The following is a 26,100-nucleotide window of genomic DNA, read 5'->3' as shown; positions in this document are numbered from 1 at the left end:
TGGCTGTGGAAGAACAGGGTACGGGTACTGGACTGGCCTGCCTGCAGTCCTGACCTGTCCCCAAAAGAGAATGTGTGGAGAATCTTGAAACGAAAAATGCGACAACGACGACCCCGTACTGTTGCACATCTTAAGGTTTGCAGGAAGAATGGGACAAAATAAAAGCTGAAACACTAAATCACTTGGTCTCCTCTGTGCCAAAACGTCTTTTAAGTGTGGTGAAAAGGAATAGCAACATTACAAAGTGGTAAATGCTTTACTGTCCCAACTTTTTTTGGAATGTGTTGCAGGTCTGAAATGCAGGAATGGATGTTTATTAATAAATGAAATGAAGTTGAGCAGACAAAACATGAAATATCTCGGGTTCATCCTGTCTGCAATCAAATAAAAGTTGCTCTCCCAACTTTTTCTGATTTGGGGTTGTATTAGCTAAAGCGCTTGTGTCATTTCAGATCTTTGGAAAAAATTGCATTGTTGGCATAGCCATTACTAAGTAAAAAGCGAACAGGAACAATAATCATGCAGTAGAAATTGACTCTCAAGAGTCAGTGTGGTGGCATTAAAAAGGATATGGAGGATTTAGCGGTGAAAGATAACTGCAAAATTATTTCCCTGCTGATCATAAATAATCTTAAGGAAAAATATTGCTTTGGAATAGCACAACTCTTTTTGTCAATGATAAATAGTTCATAATTACTGTACATTTAACACCTATTTAAAGGGAACACTTTACAGCTTATTTGTTTACTGTAAATATCATTTTAAATTGTATAACAAGCTTCAAAAGTGAATTTGCTTGTGAATTAATTGGCAGAAAATGATTTAAATGCACATTATGTTAAATTCAGAAACAAATGGGTGCAGACAGTAGTCTGTCTGAACAAATAAAGTGGGAGCAGTGATTTCTGGTTCATCTTTTCTCTCAGACTAACTAGAAGGGGGAGGATAAGTCTGCCTGTCAGACTCATGAGTGACGGAGAAATTAGCATAACAAGCTCCTCGTTGAGATGGCCATGGGACAGGGGAGCTGTGTATGTGTATAGGGAGGGGGCTGAACCTGTCCTGAACTCCAGATGGAAACAGGCCCTTAGCAGCTGTTTAACTGAGCCCCTTACGATGGGAGTGAAAGCATCTGACTGAAAGAGTGAACCGAGCCAGGGTGTACGCTGTGTAAATACATGTAATAATTCTACAGGAGTTTGACTGTGGTACGTAGTACAGAATCTAGCTGAAGTGGTAATCAAGGCACGTGTGTATTATGGCACTGGAAATGAAATGAGCGTATCTTCAGCTTTGTTTTGTGTGTCATCTGGTTTGCAGTAATGGCCCCTGCTGAGGAGTTGTCATTCAAATTAAAACCCCCTTTCCTTGTCTCACTGTCTGGCTGATTCTCAATGTGCAACACATCGTCTTATGTACACTATTAGAAATTTTAATTGAAATGCAATGCAAATTAGGAATTTGAATATGGTACCGTGAAACTCAATGTCATTTGGTTATTTGGACACTTCAAAACACTGAAATACAATAAAAAACAGTAAAAAATTTACAAAAAAAATACAATAAAACCTGCACTTTACCTTTACTTCTTTATTGTTTCCTTATGCTTCTTAATCGTGGATATGCTCGATCTTGGAATACTGTTTTCCTTAGCGAGTTCAGCAAGGGTGCATTCACATGAGAAGCGGTAAAACCTGTGCATGGTTTTCTTTGGAGTGTGGTGGTGCACAAAACTTAAAGTGACTTATTGTACTAAAACAACAAGTGAGAAATTTTATTAGTGGAGAGAACTTATGAGCAGTAATAATTAACAGAGGTTTAGTGTTCCTGTGTCGTTCTTTTTATACATTAAGTCACATTAATGCACTTTTTTTTAATGATAAGTGTTTTAGACTTCACCATCATGACTCATCTCATCACTGAACAGTTTATGTAACAAGCATAAATAGTGCGCAAAAAAAACATATGAATGCCAATGCGGTACTGATATACTATTTAGTAGGGTGGTATGCAGTGTAGGTATACAGCCCTAGATAATCTGTTTATCTGCTGTTATTTTGTCAAATTATACAATTGTGTTTATATAACTTTTCCTGTACACATGACAGTGACTAAGTCACTGAGTACAAGAACTTGTCTTTCAGCTTGCATGCTATTGTTAGCCAGCTTTTAAATTTGTAACCAGACTAAAGACATTTTATGAACAGCACTGTGATTTTAGAGCAAAGAATTTTTCTGTTTTAGCCTAATGCTAGGCTGTTAGCTCACGCTGTTGCCTGTATGTGTTTCAACAGCAATCTATTCATCCGTTAGTTAAATCTCGCAGATTGTGCTAGCCCCAAATACGGAAGTATATCTATCCTCTTTGATATCTTACTCTGTGCATTGCTCTATATACAATTTTTAGAGTAAGCTCTGTGGCGGTGAGCTAGCCGCCCTGCTTATTTTTATGCTTATTGCTTATTTTTGACAGAGATGTTGCATTCTATTAATACCACCCAAAATCCATGCAGTTTTACTTGCAAATATACAAGTCAGTAACACTTACATGACAGTGAGTAGTAACTTCAAGATAATGTTCACCAGCTGTTTCTGGATATATTTTACTCACACACACATACAAACAAATCCAAAACTGGCTCTCCTGCTTGGTAGTGCAGAAAATAAAATAATATGATGTTTGTTTATTAGGATTTTAACATCATGTGTTGCACTTTGGTTACATTCATGACAGGACAGGTAGTTACAGGTTACACGTGTTTTATCTGTTCACGTTAATTGTGAAACACTGGCATGCAATTTTGTATCTCCTTTTCATTCAACTGGACTGTGGCAGAAAACCAGAGCTCCTCATACAGACATGGGGAGAACATGCTATCTCCACACATAAAGGACGGTGCCACCCATCGAGCCATGGGGGTCACACTTAAATAATGTAATGTAACAGGGTAGTTGTTATGATTTGCTACTGCTGGTGACTTTTCTGTGCCCATCTTAAAAGGGTTGGTTAGAATTCAACCATTGGACTAAGCCACAATATGTATAATATGAAAAGCTAGGGAGATTGGGACAGACCTCTAAAAGGAGATGACAGATTTTCACAAGTCAGGAGTGTCACTTGGAGCCACTTGTAATCAACTTATCAATGGCTGCCACAAGGTTCCTGAGAAGGCAGGTGGTTAAAAGCCCTGGAGTGACTGCAAAAAAAAACCTACAGCAAGATTTGGTGGTAGCAGACGCTGGTGCTTCTGTTTGCACAGCAAGGCTCATGCTAAACTTTATGACTTCTGTGAAGAAGCTGAATCTTGGGCATTATTGGACCTTTCAGCAGAACAGTGACCCAAGGCATACCTTAAAGCCCATAAAAGATTGGTTACTGAAGATGTCTTGGAAGATTCGTGGCTACTACAGTCTCCTGATTTTGAACTCCATAGAAAATATTTGGTGGGATTTGAAGAGGCCGTTGCAGCACACAAACTCAAGAGAATTAGTGAACTGGAGGCCATTGTGGGATTTGAAGAGGCCGTTGCAGCACACAAACTCAAGAGAATTAGTGAACTGGAGGCCATAACAGCAAAAGGGTGCTCTACTACATGCTAAAGATGCTTGTTATAAGCTTGTTAGCTTGTCAGTAACTTGTTTGTGTCCTCAAACCATTTCCATTTGGGTGCTGAGGTTAAGGTTAGGGCTAAAGATGCATAGCATTGTAAGGCTACTGTAAGACATAAGTCAAAGGAACTACCTCTTTAAGAGTGTGTGTATACATGTGTTCCATATCTTGGAAACAGCATTTCTGATAGATTCTGACACATCAGTAAAACAGATGAGTGCTGTTGGTCTAAACTATTAAAACAAGTTAACTTTTTCTGGGCATAAAATTTATCTAATTTATATCTGTGAAAAAGTTATTAGGTCTGGGTAATATTTATACTGTTTGGCAACAGTGTCTCCTCTGGTCGTAATTGCAATTTCTGACCACATTTAAGGCGACTGCAAGCTTTCTTAGTTTTATTTCATTTCTGTTGCTTCCAAGACCTTTGGCAATATGAATATCCATGTTTGTCATGCCAGTAAAGCTACCTTTGAAGCTACCATTTGTTTTCTTGGTGTTTATTCTTAAAATAATAATCTTAAAATTGCAAAAAGATCAGTCCTGACCTGTCCCCAATAGAGAATGTGTGGAGAACTTTAAAATGGAACAACAACCTTGTATTGTGGCACACCGTAACATCTGTTTGGAGGAAGAATTGGACAATATAACACCTGAAACACTAGCGCTTGGTATCCTTGGTGCCTAAACGTTGTAAGTGTTGTGAGAAGATATAGCAACATTAAAAAGTGGTAAATGCTTTACCGTCCCAACTTTTTTGGAATGTGTATATTTATATGGATGTAAATTAATAATTAAGGTCAAAGTAAATGTAAGAAACAGTGCATTTTCTTTTCTTTTTTTTTGTATTTTCCATACTGCTGCTCCCAGGAGACCGATTAATGTTCTGCCAGCACAGAGGTTTAAAGAGATGATCACGAGTGAATCCCTAATGTCCGTTTCCAAGTAAGACCTAATCAATTCTGGTCCTTTCGCAGTCAACTGTTAAGCTAGGTAAATCCATTGATTTCACTCAGGACGCTAACCGATGAATAATTTGGGAGTTGGCGTATATATGGCTGACTGTGTGTGTGTGTGTGTGTTTGTATGTGTAACAGAAAAAGCACTGATCTGATCATTTAGACTCTTTATTAGTGTCAGTGGTTCCAGTGGCTTATAGAAGAAAATAAGTAAATGGTTTTTATTTACGTTTCGTTGTGGTCTTAGCATTTGCGACTGGCGTCAATCTGCATGGGGAAAAGTGTGCATGTCTGTTTCAGCTCATACCCATAAATGTACTTTACTATAAATGTGCCACTAATGAAACATTTCAGTATTTAAAGCTTGTAACTTCAGCACAGTTTCTGAAGTGATATTTCGTCATTATTACACACAGACTGCTCACCAAGATTTGTTTGATTTGGTTATTATATTTCTGGTGTGTGTTTTTATTCTTGTATTTATGCAAACTGGTTTTATAAAGTTCTTCATTTTCAGCATTAATTTTTTAGCAATTTATATTTAGAAATAACAACAGACATCACAGTGGTGCAGCTGGAATAGTGGCTGCCACAAAGCAACATAAATTTACTTCTACTCTCTTAAAACATGTGAAAGGTGAATTGGTTACTTTAATTTGATTCATTGTATGAGTAAGTTACAACCCCAAATCAGAAAATCAGTCCCTGGAAAAGATGACCTCTTGAAGGCAGCATATGTTGCTCTAAGATCTCAATGTACTTTTCTGCATTAATGCTGCCATTACAGAAGTGTAAATTACCTTTGCCAAGGGCACTGACACAGCCTCATACCATGACAGACCCTGGCTTTTGGACTTGTTGCTGATAACAGTCTGGATGGTCCTTTTCGTCTTTGGTCTGGAGCATATGGCGTCCATTTTTTCCAAAAAAGACCTGGAATGCTGATTCATCTAACCACAATACACGTTTCCACTGTGTGATGGTCCATTCTAGATGCCTCTGAACCCAGAGAAGTCAACACCGCTTCTGGACATAAGACTTCTTTTTTTGCACAGTAAAGTTTTAAGTGGCATTTGTGCATGTAACTCTGTATTGTGGTGCTTGATAAAGGTTTGCTAAAGTAATCCCTTGCTCATGTGGTTATATCAGCTATTGTTGAGTGGCGGTTCTTGATGCAGTGCCGTCTGATGGATCGAAGATCATGGGTGTTCAGCTTTAGCTTGCGCCCTTGGCCTTTATGCACTGAAATTCCTCCCAATTCCTTCAATCATTAATGATATTATGCACTGTAGAGGGAGAAATATGCAAATCCCTTCCAATCTTTCTTTAAGTTACATTGTTTTTAAACATTTCAATCATTTTTTCACACATTTGTTGACAAACTGGAGATCTTCTGGTTGCCTTTGTTCAACAAAGACTCAGCCTTTCCTGGATGCTGCTTTTGTACCAAACCATGATTACCATCACCTGTTGACATCACCTGTTTGGAATCACATCATTATTTTGTTTTTTCACCTCATTACTAGCCCTAAATTACCCCCGTCCCAACTTTTTTTAGAATGTGTTGCAGGCCTGAAATGCAGGAATAGATGTTTACTAATAAATAAAATAAAGTTGAGCGTCAAAACATGAAATATCTTGGGTTCAAACTGTCTGCAATCAAAGTAAATGTAACACTGCATTTTAATTTTATTGCATTTTCCATACTGTCCCAACTTTTTCTGATTTGGGGTTGTATTTAATGTGTGAGTATTTTGGGTTGTTACACTGTTCAGGATACACACCTTGTAATTATTAAGTTCAGGTTTTAGCTAGGTTTTTAAGATCGGTCATATAAAATGATTCCTACTGTGTGGCAACAGTTTTGGGAAAAGCCCTTTCCTGTTCCAGCATGACTGTTTCCCTGGCACAAAGCAAATACCATAAAGACATGGTTTGAGGTTTTTTTTTAACCAACATCAGTTTCTGATTTCATAAATTTGATTGAGTGGGCAAAAATTCCCAGTCTCACTATCTTGTGGAAAACCTTTTCCGAAGAGTGGAGGCTGATATACAGTAGATGCAAAAGAGGACAACTACATATTAATGCTTATGGTTTTGGAATAGGATGTTCAACTCATGGACAGGTATCCACATCCTTTGGGCTGTATCATGTACATAGGTCTAGAAAGTATTACAAAGCTACACTGATCAGCCATAACATTAAAACCACCTCCTTGTTTCTACATTCACTGTCCATTTTATCAGCTTCACTTACCATATAGAAGCACGTTGTAGTTCTACAATTACTGACTGTAGTCCATATATTTCTCTACATACTTTTTTAACCTGCTTTTACTCTGTTCATCAATGGTCAGGACCGCCACAGGACCACCACAGAGCAGGTATTATTTAGGTGGTGAATGATTCTCAGCACTGCAGTGACACTGACATGGTGGTGGTGTGTTAGTGTGTGTTGTGCTGGTTTGAGTGGATCAGACACAGCAGCGCTGCTGGAGTTTTTAAATACCGTGTCCACTCACTGTCCACTCTATTAGACACTCCTACCTAGTTGGTCCACCTTGTAGATGTGAAGTCAGAGACAATCACTCATCTATTGCTGCTGTTTGAGTTGGTCATCTTCTAGACCTTCATCAGTAATCACAGGACGCTGCCCACAGGGCGCTGTTGGTTGGATATTTTTGGTTGGTGGACTATTTTCAGTCCAGCAGAGACAGTGATGTGTTTCTCCATCAGCATTGCTGTGTCTTATCCACTCATACCGGCACAACACACACTAACACACCACCCCCATGTCAGTGTCTCTGCAGTGCTGAGAATGATCCACCACCCAAATAATACCTGCACTGTAGTACTCCTGGGAGAGTCCTGACCATTGAAGAACAGCATGAAAGGGGGCTAAAAAAGCATGCAGAGAAACAGATGGACTACAGTCAGTAACTGTAGAACTACAAAGTGCTCCTATATAGTAAGTGGAGCTGATAAAATGGACAGTGAGTGTAGAAACAAGGAGGTGGTTTTAATGTTATGGAGGATTAGTGTATGTTTAAGGTTTTAAGATTCCACAGAACCACAAAGGAGCCACTATTTCGAAATGAAGGAAACAGTGGTGATTTGGACAACTTACCATTACGTTTTTCACATTTGCAGCATTTAGCAGACGCTATTACCCAAAGCGACCTACAGTTATGACATTTTGAACAATCAGGATTATGGGCCTTACTTAAGGGCCCAACAGTGGTGGAATTTAAACCAGCAATGAATACTAGTCCAGTACTTTAACAGCTAAGCTATTACTGCTAATATCACAATGAATTCCACTCTTCTTCAGAAAATTCTGTCGAGGAATGTAGGGTGTTAAGCTGTGCTTAAGTTGAAGCTTAGCCTTAATTTAGTTTGTGCAGTAGGGCGGCATGGTGGCTCAGTGGGTAGCACTGTCGCCTCACAGCAAGAAGGTCCTGGATTCATTTCCCAGGTGGAGCGGTCCAGGTCCTTTCTGTGTGGAGTTTGCATGTTCTCCCTGTGTCTGTGTTGGTTTCCTTCGGGAGCTCCGGTTTCCTCCCACAGTCCAAAGACATGCAAGTGAGGTGAACTGGAGATACAAAATTGTCCATGACTGTGTTTGACATTAAACTTGTGAACTGATGAGCCTTGTGTAACAAGTACCTGTTCTGTCATAAATGTAAACAAAGTGTGTAAAACATGACATTAAAAGTAAGGTCACACCTTAATTGCTTAAAATAAGCAAAATTCTGACAACTGAGAGGATGTAGTAAACATTAGAAGCACTGATCCAGGCAGTGGTGGCTTAGCAGTTAGGGTACTGGATTAGTAATTACAAGGTCACTGGTTCAAGTCCTGCCACCACCAAGCTTCCACTGTTGGGCCACTGAGCAAGACCCTTAACCCTCAATTGCTTGCACTTTAATTGGCTGCAATTGTAAGTCGATTTGTATAAAGGTGTCTGCGAAATGCTGTACATGTAAATGTAGCAGTTGTAATACATTATTATAGCGATATCAACCATCCAGGCAGCACTCCACAAATCACGCCCATGGTCAGACGGCCCGCTTGAAGTTTGCCAAAAGGCACCTAGAGGACTCTCAAACCATGAGATCCTTACAGTGAAGCATGGTGGTGGCAGCATCATGATGTGGGGATGTTTTTCAGCAGCGGGGGACCGGGGCAACTAGTCCTTGAAGAAAACCTGCTCCAGAGCGCTCTGGACCTCAGACTGAGGCGAAGGTTTACCTTCCAACATGACAATGACCCGAAGCACACAGCCAATAGAACAAAGGAGTGGCTTCAGAGAAAGTCTGAATGTGCTTGAGTGGCCCAGCCAGAGCCCAGACCTGAATCCAATCAAACACCTGTGGAAGCAGCTGAAAATGGCCGACGCTCCCCATCAAACCTGACGAAGCTTGCAAGGATATGCTGAGAGGAATGGGCAAAAATGTCCAGAAACAAGTGTGCCAAGCTCGTAGCTTCTTTCCCAGGATGACTTGAAGCTGTAATTGCTGCCAAAGGTGCATCAACCAAGTATTAGGCTAAGTGTGTGTACAGATATGTAACCCCTAAATAAACCATTTTTATTAGTAAAATAACATTTACATTTTCAGCAGACACATTTATGTGACATTTAGTGACTTACATTACAGTTACAGTATACAGTCTGAGCTATTGAGGGTTAAGGGCCTTGCTCAAGGGCCCAACAGCAGCAGCCTGGCAGTGGTGGGGCTTGAACCAGCGACCTTTTGATTACTAGTCCAGTACCTTAATGCAATATGCAAATAAAACTGCATATTTTCTAAACCCTGTTTTCACTTCATAATTACTGGTGATTGTGTGTAGATGTTTGAGGCAAAAAATGAACTCAATCTATTATAGAATGAGTGTAATGTAATAAAATGTGGAGAAGGTGAAAGGGGTGTGCAGACTTTCCGGCTTGACTGTATGTTTTGTTTAATCATTTGAAATCATGTATTGTGACAAATATGCAGTAAGAGGGAATTAAATGTGGTTTTTAACTGTTTCACAACACTGTATAATCATTGTTGCTGTTGTGAACACTCACTAAATTGCTGTAATGGTGTACACATGGGGGGAAATGACAAATTCCAAGCTAATAAAGGAATTATTGATAATGAGCTACTTCATTGCAGATCAATACGGACAGGAGGGCAGTCATGGACTGAATCTCTCCTGGATCAGCTTTTTTTGACTTGGTCTTTAATTATTAACTAAGGCATTATTAGCTCTTCAGTAAACATCCCCATTCTACTGTACACATGAGAGTCACAAAGCTACATAGCTCCATCACTTCTAAATTTGGGTGCATTTCATTAAGCATTTAATGGAAGTTCTATTATGTAACTCCCCACTCACGGTTTAATGTGTATCAGGACTGATTGGTGCAGATGAGGCTTTACTGGGAAAGAAACACCACAGTTTTATTATTTTAATCACATTTTGATTGGTCAGCTCCCTGCACACATCTGTGCGTAAAACTGCTTGACAAGGACCACTTGAATGTAGAACATGGCACGCTTTAACGCAATTGGCCACGCACGGTTCTTCTAGGACAGGGCATTTAATTGAACATGATAAAGTGTAAAGTTAATTACCCCTTCAAACTGTCACTCATTCCCCAGGGGGCGTGTCGATTTAAGGGGGCATGCCATCTCAGGTCCAGCTGTCTTATGTGAGGGCCATGAGTGTGAGAGAGAAAGTAATAGTGGACAATAGAGTGTTGTCCTCAGGGAGTTGTGTGACGGATGACTTGAACATTCAGCTTTTACAGGCAAATGCTAACATGCTGTCCCTCTGGTACCAAAGACCTTGCATGCATGCACAAAAAACCACTAAAACTACTAAATCTAAATTACCCATTACCCATATATTGTATATTGTATTTCTTTAATTGTATTTTTCCAGTAGTAATTCATAAAAAAAGTTTCAAATGATGCATATCAACATAATATATAAATCAGATGCTACATTGGCATCTCTTCCCTATAGTAGTTGCTACTGAATTACTACTATTTTGTGGTTAAAATACAAATTATGTGGACACCTGACCAAGAAACAATTTTTCTTAAGATAGAGTTGGTTCCCACCTTTACAGCTTTGACAGCATCCACTCTTCTGGGAAAGGCCATTTGTCAAGTTAGGCACTGATTTTGAGTGAGATAGTCTGGCCCACAATCAGTGTTCCAGTTCTTCCCAAAGTTGTTCAGCTGGGTTAAGGTCTAGGAAGACTTGTCAACCATGTCTCTATGGACATCAGTTTGTACAAATGCCCTTCCTGAACCCTTGTCAAAGTTGGAAGCATCCATTCAATTGTACAGTGTATCACAAAAGTGAGTACACCCCTCACATTTCTGCAGATATTTAGGTATATCTTTTCATGGGACAACACTGACAAAATGACACTTTGACACAATGAAAAGTAGTCTGTGTGCAGCTTATATAACAGTGTAAATTTATTCTTCCCTCAAAATAACTCAATATACAGCCATTAATGTCTAAACCACCGGCAACAAAAGTGAGTACACCCCTAAGAGACTACACCCCTAAATGTCCAAACTGAGCACTGCTTGTCATTTTCCCTCCAAAATGTCATGTGATTTGTTAGTGTTACTAGGTCTCAGGTGTGCATAGGGAGCAGGTGTGTTCAATTTAGTAGTACAGCTCTCACACTCTCTCATACTGGTCACTGAAAGTTCCAACATGGCACCTCATGGCAAAGAACTCTCTGAGGATCTTAAAAGACAAATTGTCGCGCTACATGAAGATGGCCAAGGCTACAAGAAGATTGCCAACACCCTGAAACTGAGCTGCAGCACAGTGGCCAAGATCATCCAGCGTTTTAAAAGAGCAGGGTCCACTCAGAACAGACCTCGCGTCGGTCGTCCAAAGAAGCTGAGTGCACGTGCTCAGCGTCACATCCAACTGCTGTCTTTGAAAGCTAGGCGCAGGAGTGCTGTCAGCATTGCTGCAGAGATTGAAAAGGGGGGGGTCAGCCTGTCAGTGCTCAGACCATACGCCGCACACTACATCAAATTGGTCTGCATGGCTGTCACCCCAGAAGGAAGCCTCTTCTGAAGTCTCTACACAAGAAAGCCCGCAAACAGTTTGCTGAAGACATGTCAACAAAGGACATGGATTACTGGAACCATGTCCTATGGTCTGATGAGACCAAGATTAATTTGTTTGGTTCAGATGGTCTCAAGCATGTGTGGCAGCAATCAGGTGAGGAGTACAAAGATAAGTGTGTCATGCCTACAGTCAAGCATGGTGGTGGGAATGCCATGGTCTGGGGCTGCATGAGTGCAGCAGGTGTTGGGGAGTTACATTTCATTGAGGGACGCATGAACTCCAATATGTACTGTGAAATACTGAAGCAGAGCATGATCCCCTCCCTCCGGAAACTGGGTCGCAGGGCAGTGTTCCAGCATGATAATTACCCCAAACACACCTCTAAGACGACCACTGCTTTATTGAAGAGGCTGAGGGTAAAGGTGATGGACTGGCCAAGCATGTCTCCAGACCTAAACCCAATAGAACATCTTTGGGACATCCTCAAGTGGAAGGTGGAGGAGCGCAAAGTCTCGAATATCCGCCAGCTCCGTGATGTCGTCATGGAGGAGTGGAAAAGCATTCCAGTGGCAACCTGTGAAGCTCTGGTAAACTCCATGCCCAGGAGAGTTAAGGCAGTTCTGGGAAATAATGGTGGCCACACAAAATATTGACACTTCAGGAACTTTCACTAAGGGGTGTACTCACTTTTGTTGCCGGTGGTTTAGACATTAATGGCTGTATATTGAGTTATTTTGAGGGAAGAATAAATTTACACTGTTATATAAGCTGCACACAGACTACTTTTCATTGTGTCAAAGTGTCATTTTGTCAGTGTTGTCCCATGAAAAGATATACTTAAATATCTGCAGAAATGTGAGGGGTGTACTCACTTTTGTGATACACTGTATATACCAGTTAGCAGTAGATGTAATTGAAACATCTAAACTCAATGATAAGGGTCCACATACATACATCTATACTTGGGGTTGGGTTAGGTTTATTTCCACTTCTGTTAGCATTGTATGTTGTGCTTTTGCTGTGATTTTGGCACAGCCCTTCTTGTAGTGCAGAAATGTAGTAGTTATTCTCTATTTGTTTAAAAAGTGTTTTATTGTGGACTTAACACCCAGATCTTAGACTTGTAGCCTTTACCAGCTTTATACGAGTGATCTTTAAAAAGTTTCAGCACTTTTATATTTTTGTTAAAAACGGTGAGTTTCGGAGGAGTAGTAATTGGTTGTGTCTGAGAGACTGAGAGAGAGCTTATAGTCCAGATTTAGCGCCATCTGATTTCCACCTTTTTGGACTGCTCAAAATAGCTTTAAGGGGAAGAAGATTTTCATGTGATGATGATGTGAAAGCAGCAGTGCATCAGTGGCTACGCGCTCAACCAAAAATGCATTAAAAAGTTGGTGACTATGTAGAAAAGTGATGTACAACCCAAATCAGAAAAAAAGTTGGGACAATATGGAAAATGCTAATAAAATAAAGATGCAGTGTTCCTTACATTAACTTTGACTTTTATTTGATTGCAGACTGTTTGAACCAGAGATATTTCACGTTTTGTCTGGTCAACTTAATTTCATTTGTTAATATATCTCCATTCCTGCATTTCAGTCCTGCAACACATTCCAAAAAAAGTTGGGACAGGGGCAATTTAGGGCTAGTAATGAGGTAAAAAAAAACTAAATAATGATGTGATTCCAGGGACGTCCTTGCATTTTTAAACAAGACAATGCAAAACCACATGCTGCACACATTACAAAGGAATGGCTGCGTAAGAAGATGGTACGGGTACTGGACTGGCCTGCCTGCAGTCCTGACCTGTCCCCAACAGAGAATGTGTGGAGCATTTTGAAAGGAAAAATGCGATAACGACGACCCCGTACTGTTGCACATTTTAAGACGTGTTTGCAGGAAGAATGGAACAAAATAAAAGCTGAAACACTAAATCACTTGGTCTCCTCGGGGGGGGGGGGGGGGGGGGGGGGGGGGGGGGGGGGACTGCACAAAACAAGTGCAAAACAAGTGTGGTTGAAAAGGAATAGCAACATTTTAAAGTGGTAAATGCTTTACTGTCCCAACTTTTTTTGGAATGTGTTGCAGACCTGAAATGCAGGAATGGATGTTTATTAATAAATGAAATGAAGTTGAGCAGACAAAACATGAAATATCTCAGGTTCATCCTGTCTGCAATGAAATAAAAGTCAAAGTAAATGTATTTGTATGTGTTTTTTTATCATTTGCATTTTCCATACTGTCCCAACTTTTTCTGATTTGGGGTTGTAATTTGTTTTTGAAATTTTTAATAAATAGAGTTTTAAAAAAGTGCAGAAACTTTTTGAATAACCCTCGTACAATTTTACCTCGTCTTTTTCATTTCATTAATTAAATAATCTGACTTTTGGAATACTTGCTAGTTTTACATACTTTTCTGTCTGAATGTTAAATGAATATTTCATGTCTTTGCTAAAGATAAACATTACAATTGTGTGTTTTAAATAATTAATTAGGTAATTAAGAAATCCAGTTTATTCTAAATTGGTTTTGACCATAAAGAGATCAAACCACTGCTAAATGAAACACTTAATGTGCAGAATTTGAAACAGCATTGTTGCCTAACACCTGGATTAACTGTGTATGTGTGGTTTTTAGGTGTTGGTGCTGCAAGTCTTGCTCAACTCACATTTATGGTGGGTGGAGTGAAGGAGGAATTTAATGCAGCTCAGGAGCTGCTTACATGTATGGGAGCTACTGTAGTTTACTGTGGACCAGTTGGTACTGGACATGTAAGTATTTAAATAGTAGCATAGCATAAGTTTTGTTACCAGCCTGGAAAATCTTTTGGACCTTTAAGATAGGGATATTAAAATGCGTTATATAACCAAAAGATATATAACCACATCCACTACTACAGCTAAAATAATTTATTTGCTCTTAACTTTGTCGCAACAGTTTGGGGAAGCCTCCTTTCTATATCTTTACAGTCAAGCCGGAAGGTCTGCACAATCCTTTTACCCGTTCCACGTTTTATTACTTTACAGACTCATTCTATAATAGATTGGGTTACATCTACACACAATCACCAGTAATTATGAAGTGAAAACAGGGATTAGAAAATATGCAATTTTATTTTACTGACAAAAATGGTTTATTTAGGGGTTACATATCTGTACACACACTTAGCCTAATACTTGGTTGATGCACCTTTGGCAGCAATTACAGCTTCAAGTCATCTTGGAAAAGAAGCTACGAGCTTGGCACACTTGTTTCTGGACATTTTTGCCTATTTCTCTTGGCATATCCCTGCAAGCTTCGTCAGGTTAGATGGGGAGCGTCAGTACACAGTCAGCTCCTTCCACAGTTGTTGGATTCAGGTCCGGGCTCTGGCTGGGCCACTCAAGCACATTCACAGACTTTCTCCAAAGCCACTCCTTTGTTCTCTTGTCTGTGTGCTTCGGGTCATGATGGAAGGTAAACCTTCGCCCCAGTCTGAGGTCCAGAGCAATCTGGAGCAGGTTTTCTTCAAGGATCTCGGTGTACTTTGCTGCATTCATCTTTCCCTCTATCAGGACTAGTCGCCCCGGTCCTGCTGCTGAAAAACATCCCCACATCATGATGCTGCCACCGCCATTTACTGTAGGGATGGCACTAGCCAGGTGATGAGCGGTGCCTGGTTTCCTCCAGACATGAAGCTTGGTATTCAGGCCAAAAAGTTACATTTTAACCAGACCAGAGAATCTTGTTTCTCATGGTTTAAGAGTCCTCTAGGTGCCTTTTGGCAGACTCCAAGCGGGCTGTCATGTGTCTTTTACTAAGGAGGGCTTCCGCCAGTGTGCACAAAGCGAGGTCCAGAAAGACAGCACCTGACCTAAATCACACTGAGCATGTTTGGGATAAATTTAAATGTTGATTTTGAGCCAGGCAACATCAGCCTCAAAATGAGCAATTTAGTTTTATTTTTTATGGTTTTGGAATGGAATATCCAGCAAGCTCATGGTAAAATAGTGTGTATGTAATAACCAGAAAAATGTGTGTCTAATAAATATTTTATTTTTGTAGGCTACAAAAATTTGCAACAACATGCTGCTTGCTATTGGAATGATTGGAACAGCAGAAACCATAAACCTTGGAATCAGGTAAAAATTGAGTTAAGTGATCAGCAGATGTATTTTAGTGGTTTGCTTATGATGTACTGTTTATAGACAAGCCATAATTGGTTCATAGATGAGTTTGTGCCTCCAAAAAATGATTTGACTCACCACACTGGAAACGTGATTGGCTATGGGCTTTGGACTTATTTTTGGTACTTTATGTGCCTTCCAAAAACAAATAACTAAACAAAGAAGAATTACTGTAATGAAGCAAAACACACATTTTTACTGGATGCTGTAACATTATCATTTCTTGGATGTGTAGTTACTGCCACTGAAACCCAGATTGTCACAAACAGTTGTGCTGACAACGCTTCAAGAGCCAGAACAGTTTTAACTCCATACGCCGATGGGTCAAAACATTAGGACCACCCTTCAAAACAATGTATGGTCAGGACTCACTGATGCCAAAGGACATGAACGCTATGCCATCTGGTACAGACCCACAGAAATGCTACTGTGGCTCAAATTGCAGATAATTTTAACACTGGTGATGAGGTAAATGTGTCACAAAACACAGTACATTAAACCCCTCTGTGTATTGGTCTGTATAGTTACAGGCCAGTCAGATTGCCCATGCTAACTCCTCTCCTCAAAAGCACCTACAATGAGCATGCAGGCAACAGAACTGGCCATCAGAGTCTTCACGATCATGTGGACAGCTGGTCTTGAAGAAATAGCAATAGGATGCACCATCTTGCAATGTATAGCAGTTAAAGGACCTGGTGGTAATGTTTTGGCAACAGATACTACAGGATTCCTTCAGATGTCTTGTGGAGTCCATGTCTTGGTAGGTCAGAGCTGTTTTGACAGCATGTAAGTCAGGCTGGTCCTAATGTTTAGGCTCATCAAAGTATGCGCTTTAGCATGTACTCTGTGTTGTCGTCTACAGGGCATCTCCAACAGTGCCGAAATATATACAGAAAGAAGATATTAAGTTTGTATAATTAAGTAGAACAGAATAATTATTGTCCTTTGTTTTGGTTTTAAACTGCCACATTTCAGCCTACATGTATTAAGCATGTTTATTACCATTATGTACACTATATGGTTGAAAATTTGGACACATGACCTGGGGCTTGTTGGACATTCTAGCTTAAAAACAAGCGGTTCTATAATAGAGTGACCCCTGTGTGATCTATGTGAAGTATTGGGTGTCTTAATACTTTTGTCCACGTGTATTTTGCATAAGCTAGGAGTTAACAATAGAAATATTGCTTTGGGTTTACCAAAGCTTGGTGTAAAATGCTTGATGTAATATGAGTGAATTAATATGTAAAACTCCCTAATAAACTCCTTAATGGAACTATATAACTTCACAGATACACACTAGGTCAGAAAAGTTTAAACAGCTTTCATTTCATTCCACATACAAAGGCACACAGACTGCTTACAGATGTTTACAGAGATAATTGAAGTTTGGTAATAAACTATCTTTTTCCTTTTTAAATAAATTAACGCACAACTTCACTCGTGTTAATTAGTGAAGAAGTGTTTGTGTGTGTTTATGGGTTGTGTTTGATAAAGTTAAAATGAGAACAAGCGCATTAGTTAATAAACTAGAGTCTTTAAAACCGGTTCCTTCTATTATAACCATGATCACACATGAAAAGCCTTTTTTCTTTTGGTCCTAATTAGATTCACTCATTTCGATTTAGTGGTTTTAAGCACATGCTAGGGGCATGAACACACACACACATGAACCTTGAAGTATTACCTAGTGGTTTTGTACATATGTATTTTAGGACATGATAAAAGAAGGGAAGTGCTGTCTGAATAGGCCTATGTATACAAAAGTAACCAGATTGTGTTGGATTTTTAATCATTTCGTTTACCATCCAAAATGTAATTGCTTTTTCATTTCACAATCATCCAGTTTACCAAATAAAATCATCAAATTAAACTTGTAAGCCAGTTAAGTTAATTAAACTCAGACTTGATTTCTGTCAGATTGAGAGTATAAAACCTTTCATCTTTAATTCCACCATCAAAGCCTTATCCAATGCAATATTGACTCCACAACACAAAATGACCAGGATTCATCAGTGCTCATCTGACAGTTAAAGAAAAGCCTGTCTTATAAATGTCCTATTATCTTATCATGTCTGCTGGGTTACTGAGTTCTCTAAATTGCTCTTATCACCAATGATATCCCAGTAGTGTTCAGCAATCCTTGTTTAGCTTTTTCCAGTTTGTCCTACCCACCTGAATGGCAGAATGGTATGCCGAAACATCTTTAAGGTTACCCAAAAGATTTTTTTTTTGGCCCTCACTATTTTTTTCCATCATAGTGCATCTGACATCACCCAAAAACGTACTGCATAGCCAGAATGCCCCCCGGACAGTGTGCCAAATCATTACATGGTAACATGTAGGGCTAAAATGATTCCTCGAGAAACTCGAGTAATTCGATTATTAAAAATCATCGGTGCAAATTTTTCTCATAGAAGCGTTGTTTAATCCTTACAACTATGTACATCTCACATTGTTTCGCACGGACGACTTTTACTTTTGCACAACGCGTTCATGCTGTGGGCAGGTAACGTGAAGAAAATGAGGGCTGCGTCCGAAATCGCATACTTGGAGGCAGTGTGCACTGCTCAGTCAGTACAGAAGTAAGCTCTTTCAGTATGCAAGTATGCTGTGTTTGCATACTCAAAAATTGCTGTTCAAGCAGTAGGTCATCCGGGTACTTTTCACGTACTGTTTAATAAATACTACGTATTTAGACACACTACCTGCTCCCGCGTACGGTTTAGTGTTGTATGCGATTTTTGGCACAGCCGAGGTTTGATAGTGTGGACTGCAAAATGGAGAAATAGAGAGAAAATAGCGAGGGACAAGCAGAAGAGATGGGACAGAGAAAACGCCAGAAAATGTCCAAAGTTTGGGCTCATTTTAAGCTAAAAAAAAAAACGGAAACTCAACATCCACACCATCAGAGCGTCTGTTTTCTGCAGCAAGAAACATAGCATCAACGTGCAAGGCAAGCCTCAGTTCTGAGCATGTTGGTATGCTTTTTTAAAGGCTTAGGCAAACACACATGTACACGCACACAAATGCCAAATCTACCTTATCTAGGAGAACAACCCTGACAGAACTTTTTTTGCCTCCTACAAATGCCACAAAGCCTCCCAACAAAACATTAAGGGTTTTTATGCTTAAGCTGTAGCTGAAACTTTTAGTTCTGAATGTTGCATTAATTAATGGCAATGTATTATTTTTTATTATTATTTATGCCTTAGGTTGCCTGTATGCATTTTGAATTTAATTTATTTTTGAAGTATTTGTTTTTGCATTTCAAAAATGTTTTCTTTAAACTGTACTGTATGCAAGCAATAAAAATGTACAGTTTGTTTTAAGTGACACGTCTTATTTTATCTTATATGTATTTATTTTTGCTCTTTATTAAAGCAAAAGTATTTCTTATCTGATTACTCGATTAATCGCTGAAATAATCGGTAGAATACTTGATTACAAAAATAATCGATAGCTGCAGCCCTAGTAACATGCCTTTACACATTTACTTAGTCAAGTTTTGGGGCAGTTTAGTGCAGAGAAAAGGAAACCAGATTACCAGAGTAAAACTTAAAGTGACTGGACAGTGCACCAGGCTATCACGAAGCATAATGCACCTTTACTCCTTTTTAGGATGCATTATACACTAATAAGCAAAATACTTGTAATATTTTACTTCATTTAAAAAGTCACCTTACTGGTTTTATCTAGATCTTGATGTAAATCCTCGTTCTTCTCAATTGAGTCATGCAGTTAAATTGTGTTGCATCTAGTTAGCTATAGACTTTTGATTAAGAAATCAGTGTTTTTTTTTCATGCTAATTACTGTTTGCTTGCTTTACAAAGCAAAGAGGTGTGTCTGACGTGATGTTAATCATTTAATTAAAGATGGCAGCACACACACAAATGCACACACGCTTTTCTATTGCTGATGCGCTTTAGCTCTGGTGGTAAAAGATTGATTGGTGTAATAGCACACAAGTCAAGCTTCAATGGAGGCAATAACCTTTTCAGTCACTGACCCAGAACCTGCCTGTGTGTCTGTAGATGTGTGGGCAGGGGGAGGGAAGCAAGGGGGAGATGTTGAACATATGTCACCCATTGTACCCAAGAGACAAAGTAAGAGAGAGGGGTATGGAGAGCCAAAGCTAGATATATAGATATGGTTTAGTCATTTTTTATTGTATGTGTAGCAAAATATTAAACATGCATAGTATATTGATTGACTCATATATTCAAATATCTAAACAGACTCGACTATCTGTCTATGAACTCTGGGACAACATGGAAAACTCCTCACAGACAATAACTGGGGGTGTTTTTGGACAGTAGAGCTGTTGATGTCCTATCCAGGGTGTTACTGCATTGTGCCCAGTGATTCTGGGAAAACTAAACCTGCAATGACCCTAACCAGGATGAAGCATGGACATTTATATACACTGATCAGCCATAACATTAACACCTCCTCCTTGTTTCTACACTCACTGTCAATTTTATCAGCTCCACTTACCATATAGAAGCACTTTGATGTTCTACAATTACTGACTGTAGTCCATCTGTTTCTCTACATACTTTTTTATTCCTGCCTTCACCCTGTTCTTCAATGGTCAGGATCCCCACAGGGCCACCACAGAGTAGGTATTATTTGGGCGGTGGATGATTCTCAGTACTGCAGTGACAATAACATGGTGGTGGTGTGTTAGTGTGCGTTGTGCTGGTATGAGTGGATCAGAGTTTTTAAATACCATGTCCATTCACTGTCCACTCTATTAGACACTCCTACCTAGTTGGTTCACCTTGTAGATGTAAAGTCAGAGACGATCGCTCATCTATTGCTGCTGTTTGAGTTGGTCATCTTCTAGACCTTCATCAGTGGTCGCAGGACGCTGCCTACGGGGCGCTGTTGGCTGGATATTTTTGGTTGGTGGACTATTCTCAGTCCAGCAGTGACAGTGAGGTGTTTAAAAACTCTATCAGCACTGCTGTGTCTTAGCTACTCATACCAGCACAACACACACTAACACACCACCACCATGTCAGTGTCACTGCAGTGCTGAGAATAACCCACCACCCAAATAATACCTATTCTGTGGTGGTCCTGGGAGAGTCCTGACCATTGAAGAGCAGCATGAAAGGGAGCTAACAAAGCATGCAGAGAAACAGATGGACTACAGTCAGTAATTGTAGAAGTGCTTCTATATGGTAAGTGGAGCTGATAAAATGGAGTGTAGAATCAAGGAGGTGGTTTTAATGTTATGGCTGATTGGTGTACACTTTAAAACAGTTTGCATACAAAAGAGCAGGAGCCAGAAAAGGAAACTGTCTGACTTTATAAGCAGCTGTGTCCTGGTCTCTTACTGTGTAGACTTGTAAAACTGTTAGTATATTAGTGTGTGTGTCTGTGTGTGTGGGTGTGACCCTGTGAATGAGAGACAGGTGGAGTTACTGTATAACCGGCCTTAAACACTCATCATTGTTTAATGGAGATGACATAAAGCACAAAAGCACAATTTTCTTTCTTAGCACCGCTACCACTCCTGTGTTTGTGTATGTTCTTGTGTCGGGTTGTTTTTCATGTGGTCATATTTATATTCTTGTTAAAGTAAGATATGGCTGTGCTGGGTTGAATTAAACATCCCAGTTCCTCCCTCTTTCCTTTTTATTATTTTTTTTCTTGAACCGTTTACTGCCTAACGTCTTATATTCTTAATTTTACTCGTTATCTGTTTTCTGTACATTTCATTCTGTAGTTCTAATTTGCTAATAAATAAATAGAAATGCTGGTAGACAAGACTTGTATTGGTGCTTAGATGCAGTTCTTAATGTTGGATTAGACATTGGATTAGAAGTGGTTAATAGGTTATGTGCACATGTCAGTTCTATTATGGTGTGGGTGCGTTTGCTGCATACACCAATAAGAAATGATGAACTGCACTTCACAAATATCAATACTGCATTATCTTGACCAACTTTGCACTGAAGAATTATTTGGCATTGAGCCTACAGGGCAGCAGCTTCTCTGACCTTTACCCTTTGACCTGTGTCAGGCTAGGCTTGGACCCAAAGCTGCTGGCTAGGATTCTGAATATGAGCTCTGGTCGATGTTGGTCCAGTGACATGTATAACTCAGTACCTGGTGTAATGGAACAACTACCAGGGGGGCTTCGGAACAACCGTGATGGCTAAGGTAAGAGCCATACTACCAAGAGCAAGATGTCATGTTTTAAACAAGTTAATAAATATGTTGTCCATTGTACTATGTTACAAATGGCAAACACACTAAGAGTTGTGGTCACACAGTCGAATAAACAGATGTTTAGGGAAAAATGACCTTTTTATACTGTAATACAACTAACGGTTGTATAATAAATGCTGTAATGAATGACCATATTCCCCAATCTGCCTTTGCACTGATAAGCTTCAGATATTCTAGTTTACAGCTTTATGCAAAATCGTGGACACCCCGATCAAATTATATCTTATATATAATCTATGGTGATTCTCAATTGATGGCTGCAATACATTTTAAAAGCTTGTACTGGGTCATGTTTACCACTGTTGACTTTTCTCTACCTTTACTTTTCACAGTGTTCTGTAATCATTTTGGAACTGAGGACAACCTAGTCACAAGCTAGTCAGACAGCATCACCTGTTTAATTGTGACAAGTTTCAAATTAAGTGTTTTGATCACTTCAAAAAACTTCACAGTTGCACCTGTCTCAACTTTTTTGAAATATTGTTGCAGGCATCAAAATGGAAATCACATAACATTAAAACCACCTTCTTGTTTCTACACTCACTGTCCATTTTATCAGCTCCACTTACCATATAGAAGCACTTTGTAGTTCTACAATTACTGACTGTAGTCCATCTGTTTCTCTACATACTTATTTAGCCTGCTTTCACCTTGTTCTTCAATGGTCAGGACTCTCCCAGGACCACCACAGAGTAGGTATTATTTGGGTGGTGGATCATTCTCAGCACTGCAGTGACACTGACATGGTGGTGGTGTGTTAGTGTGTGTTGTGCTGGTATGAGTGGATAAAACACAGCAATGCTGATTGAGTTTTTAAACACCTTACTGCTGGACTGAGAATTGTCCACCAACCAAAAATATCCAGCTAACAGCTCCACGTGTCCTGTGGCCACTGATGAAGGTCAGATTATATACAGTGGGGGCAAAAAGTATTTAGTCAGCCACTGATTGTGCAAGTTCTCCTACTTAGAAAGATGAGAGAGGTCTGTAATTTTCATCATAGGTACACTTCAACTATGAGAGACAAAATGAGAAAAAAAAATCCAGGAAATCACATTGTAGGATTTTTAAAGAATTTATTTGTAAATTATGGTGGAAAATAAGTATTTGGTCAATACCAAAAGTTCAACTCAGTACTTTGTAACATAACCTTTGTTGGCAATGACAGAGGTCAAACGTTTCCTGTAAGTCTTCACCAGGTTTGCACACACTGTAGCTGGTATTTTGGCCCATTCCTCCATGCAGATCTCCTCTAGAGCAGTGATGTTTTGGGGCTGTCGCTGGGCAACACAGACTTTCAACTCCCTCCACAAATTTTCTATGGGGTTGAGGTCTGGAGACTGGCTAGGCCACTCCAGGACCTTGAAATGCTTTTTACAGAGCCACTCCTTTGTTGCCCGAGCGATGTGTTTGGGATCATTGTCATGCTGGAAGACCCAGCCACGTTCCATCTTCAATGCTCTCACTGATGGAAGGAGGTTTTGGCTTAAAATCTCACGATACATGGCCCCGTTCATTCTTCCCTTAACACGGATCAGTCGTCCTGTCCCCTTTGCAGAAAAACTGCCCCAAAGCATGATGTTTCCACCCCCATGCTTCACAGTAGGTATGGTGTTCTTGGGATGCAACTCAGCATTCTTCTTCCTCCAAACACGACGAGTTGAGTTTTTACCAAAAAATCCATTTTGGTTTCATCTGACCACATGATATTCTCCCAATCCTCTTCTGGATCATCCATATGCTCTCTGGCAAACTTCAGACGGGCCTGGACATGTACTGGCTTAAGCAGGGGGACACGCCTGGCACTGCAGGATTTGAGTCCCTCTCGGCGTAGTGTGTATACTGATGGTAGCCTTTGTTACTTTGGTCCCAGCTCTCTGCAGGTCATTCATCAGGTCCCTCCGTGTAGTTCTGGGATTTTTGCTCACCGTTCTCATGATCATGATCGAGGGAGATTATCAATGGTCTTGTATGTCTTCCATTTTCTTACAATTGCTCCCACAGTTGATTTATTCACACCAACCTGCTTGCCTATTGTAGATTCACTCTTCCCAGCCTGGTGCAGGTCTACAATTTTCTTCCTGGTGTCCTTCGACAGCTCTTTGGTCTTGGCCATGGTAAAGTTTTGAGTCTGACTGTTTGAGGCTGTGGACAGGTGTCTTTTATACAGATAACGAGATCAAACAGGTGCCATTAATACAGGTAACGAGTGAAGTACAGAAGAGCTTCTTAAAGAAGAAGTTACAGGTCTGTGAGAGCCAGAAATCTTGCTTGTTTGTGGGTGACCAAATACTTATTTTCCACCTTAATTTACAAATAAATTCTTTAAAAATCCTACAATGTGATTTCCTGGATTTTTTTTTCTCATTTTGTCTCTCATAGTTGAAGTGTACCTATGATGAAAATTACAGACCTCTCTCATCTTTCTAAGTACGAGAACCTGCACAATCAGTGGCTGACTAAATACTTTTTAGCCCCACTGTATGAGATATAATTTGATCGGGGTATAATTGTAGAACTTCAAAGTGCTTCTATATGGTAAGTGGAGCTGATAAAATGGACAGTGAGTGTTGAAACAAGGAGGTGGTTTTATTGTTATGGCTGATCAGTGTAATGTGTAACTTGAATAAAATCATGATTGGTATTATTGTCTTGGTGATTTTGGTGAACATTTAGCAGTAGTGTAATGGAATAAGGTGTCCTATGCCTGTCAGACCTGATTTTTACTGGTTTGATTTTTAAACAGTCTTAATTCTAGGACCTGTACTTTTCTCTTACTTTAGTAAAAGAGTAGATGTTATTTTCTTGTAACAGTGTTTCTTGATCTCTGTAGGACCTGGGTTTGGCACAGAACTCTGCCACCAAAACACGTACCTCAATACCTCTTGGTTCCTTGGCTCACCAGTTGTATCGCAGCATGTGTGCTTGTGGCTATTCTAACAAAGACTTTTCTTCTGTGTTCCAGTTTCTTCGAGAAGATGAGGGACAGTAGATCTGATATCATAAGCATAGTTTTCTTTCATGCTCAATTATTCATTTTGATTAACCAATTTAGCAGTTGTTTTCATGTCAGTTTCCAAGCTTAGCTACATATTTGTAATGCATGGTGGTCAGATGATTGTGTTATGATTTAAGCAGTTATGATTAAGCAGTTATAAAATGCAATTTTTAATGAACCGTCTAACCTTGTTTTCATTTTCTGTTCTACCTTTGAACTGTTATTCAAACCCCATTCCAGAAAAGTTGCAACACTGTGCAAGATAAAAGTGCAATAAAATTAACAATATGTAATTTGCCAAGTCTCTTGAACAATTATTTAACTGACAAAGGTTTTTATGTTTTGTCTGAGCAACCTGATTGTATTTGAAATACACTCTGTGACCAAAGGTGTTTGGACAGCTGACCATGAGCTTGTTTGACATCCCATTTAAAAACAAATTGTATAAAAAAGAATGATCTCTGTCATGTTGTCATCTTCAGCTATAACAACAGCCACAAAACAACAGGTTTGTCACAAAACTTTGAAGTATGTCTGTGGGAATTTTTGCCCATTCAGCCAAAAGAGGATTTGTATGGTTGGGCAATGATGTTGGTCAAGAAAGCCTCAATTGATGTTTCAGTTCATTCCAAAGCTGTTTAGTAGGGCTGATGTCAGCTTTTTTTCATGTCTTAATAGACCTGCTGGAACAGGAGGTAAACTGTTGCTGCAAAGTTGGAAGTATTTACTTTATATAATTTATTTATTACACCCTGCAGTTGTTGTGGCTTCAACACATGAATGAAAAAATTAGAAGGGGTGTCCAAACACTATACACCGATCAGCCATAACATATAGATGTTACTTTGTAGTTTTACAATTACTGACTGTAGTCCATCTGTTTTTCTACATACTTTTTTAGCCTGCTTTTACCCTGTTCTTCAATGCTCAGGACCAGGTATTAGTTAGGAGGTGGATTATTCTCAGCACTGCAGTGACACTTACATGGTGGTGGTGTGTTAGTGTGTGTTGTGCTGGTATGAGTG

General features: G+C 39.6%; 1 protein-coding gene across 1 annotated transcript in view; it reads left to right on the top strand.

Moving 5' to 3' along the window:
• Positions 1-25,069, top strand: part of hibadha (3-hydroxyisobutyrate dehydrogenase a) — a 40,889-nt gene extending 15,820 nt beyond the window's left edge. The window contains 5 exon segments of the mRNA XM_063011832.1: positions 14,305-14,438; positions 15,712-15,788; positions 21,869-21,964; positions 21,966-22,008; positions 24,911-25,069. Of these exon segments, the coding sequence (XP_062867902.1) occupies positions 14,305-14,438; positions 15,712-15,788; positions 21,869-21,964; positions 21,966-22,008; positions 24,911-25,069 (509 nt within the window).
• The last annotated feature ends 1,031 nt before the right edge of the window (positions 25,070-26,100 follow it).

Source organism: Trichomycterus rosablanca, chromosome 2 (assembly GCF_030014385.1).
Source record: "Trichomycterus rosablanca isolate fTriRos1 chromosome 2, fTriRos1.hap1, whole genome shotgun sequence".
NCBI classification, from domain to species: domain Eukaryota; kingdom Metazoa; phylum Chordata; class Actinopteri; order Siluriformes; family Trichomycteridae; genus Trichomycterus; species Trichomycterus rosablanca.
Note: the sequence above shows the minus strand (reverse complement) of the source record. Positions and strands in the feature narration are given on the sequence as shown.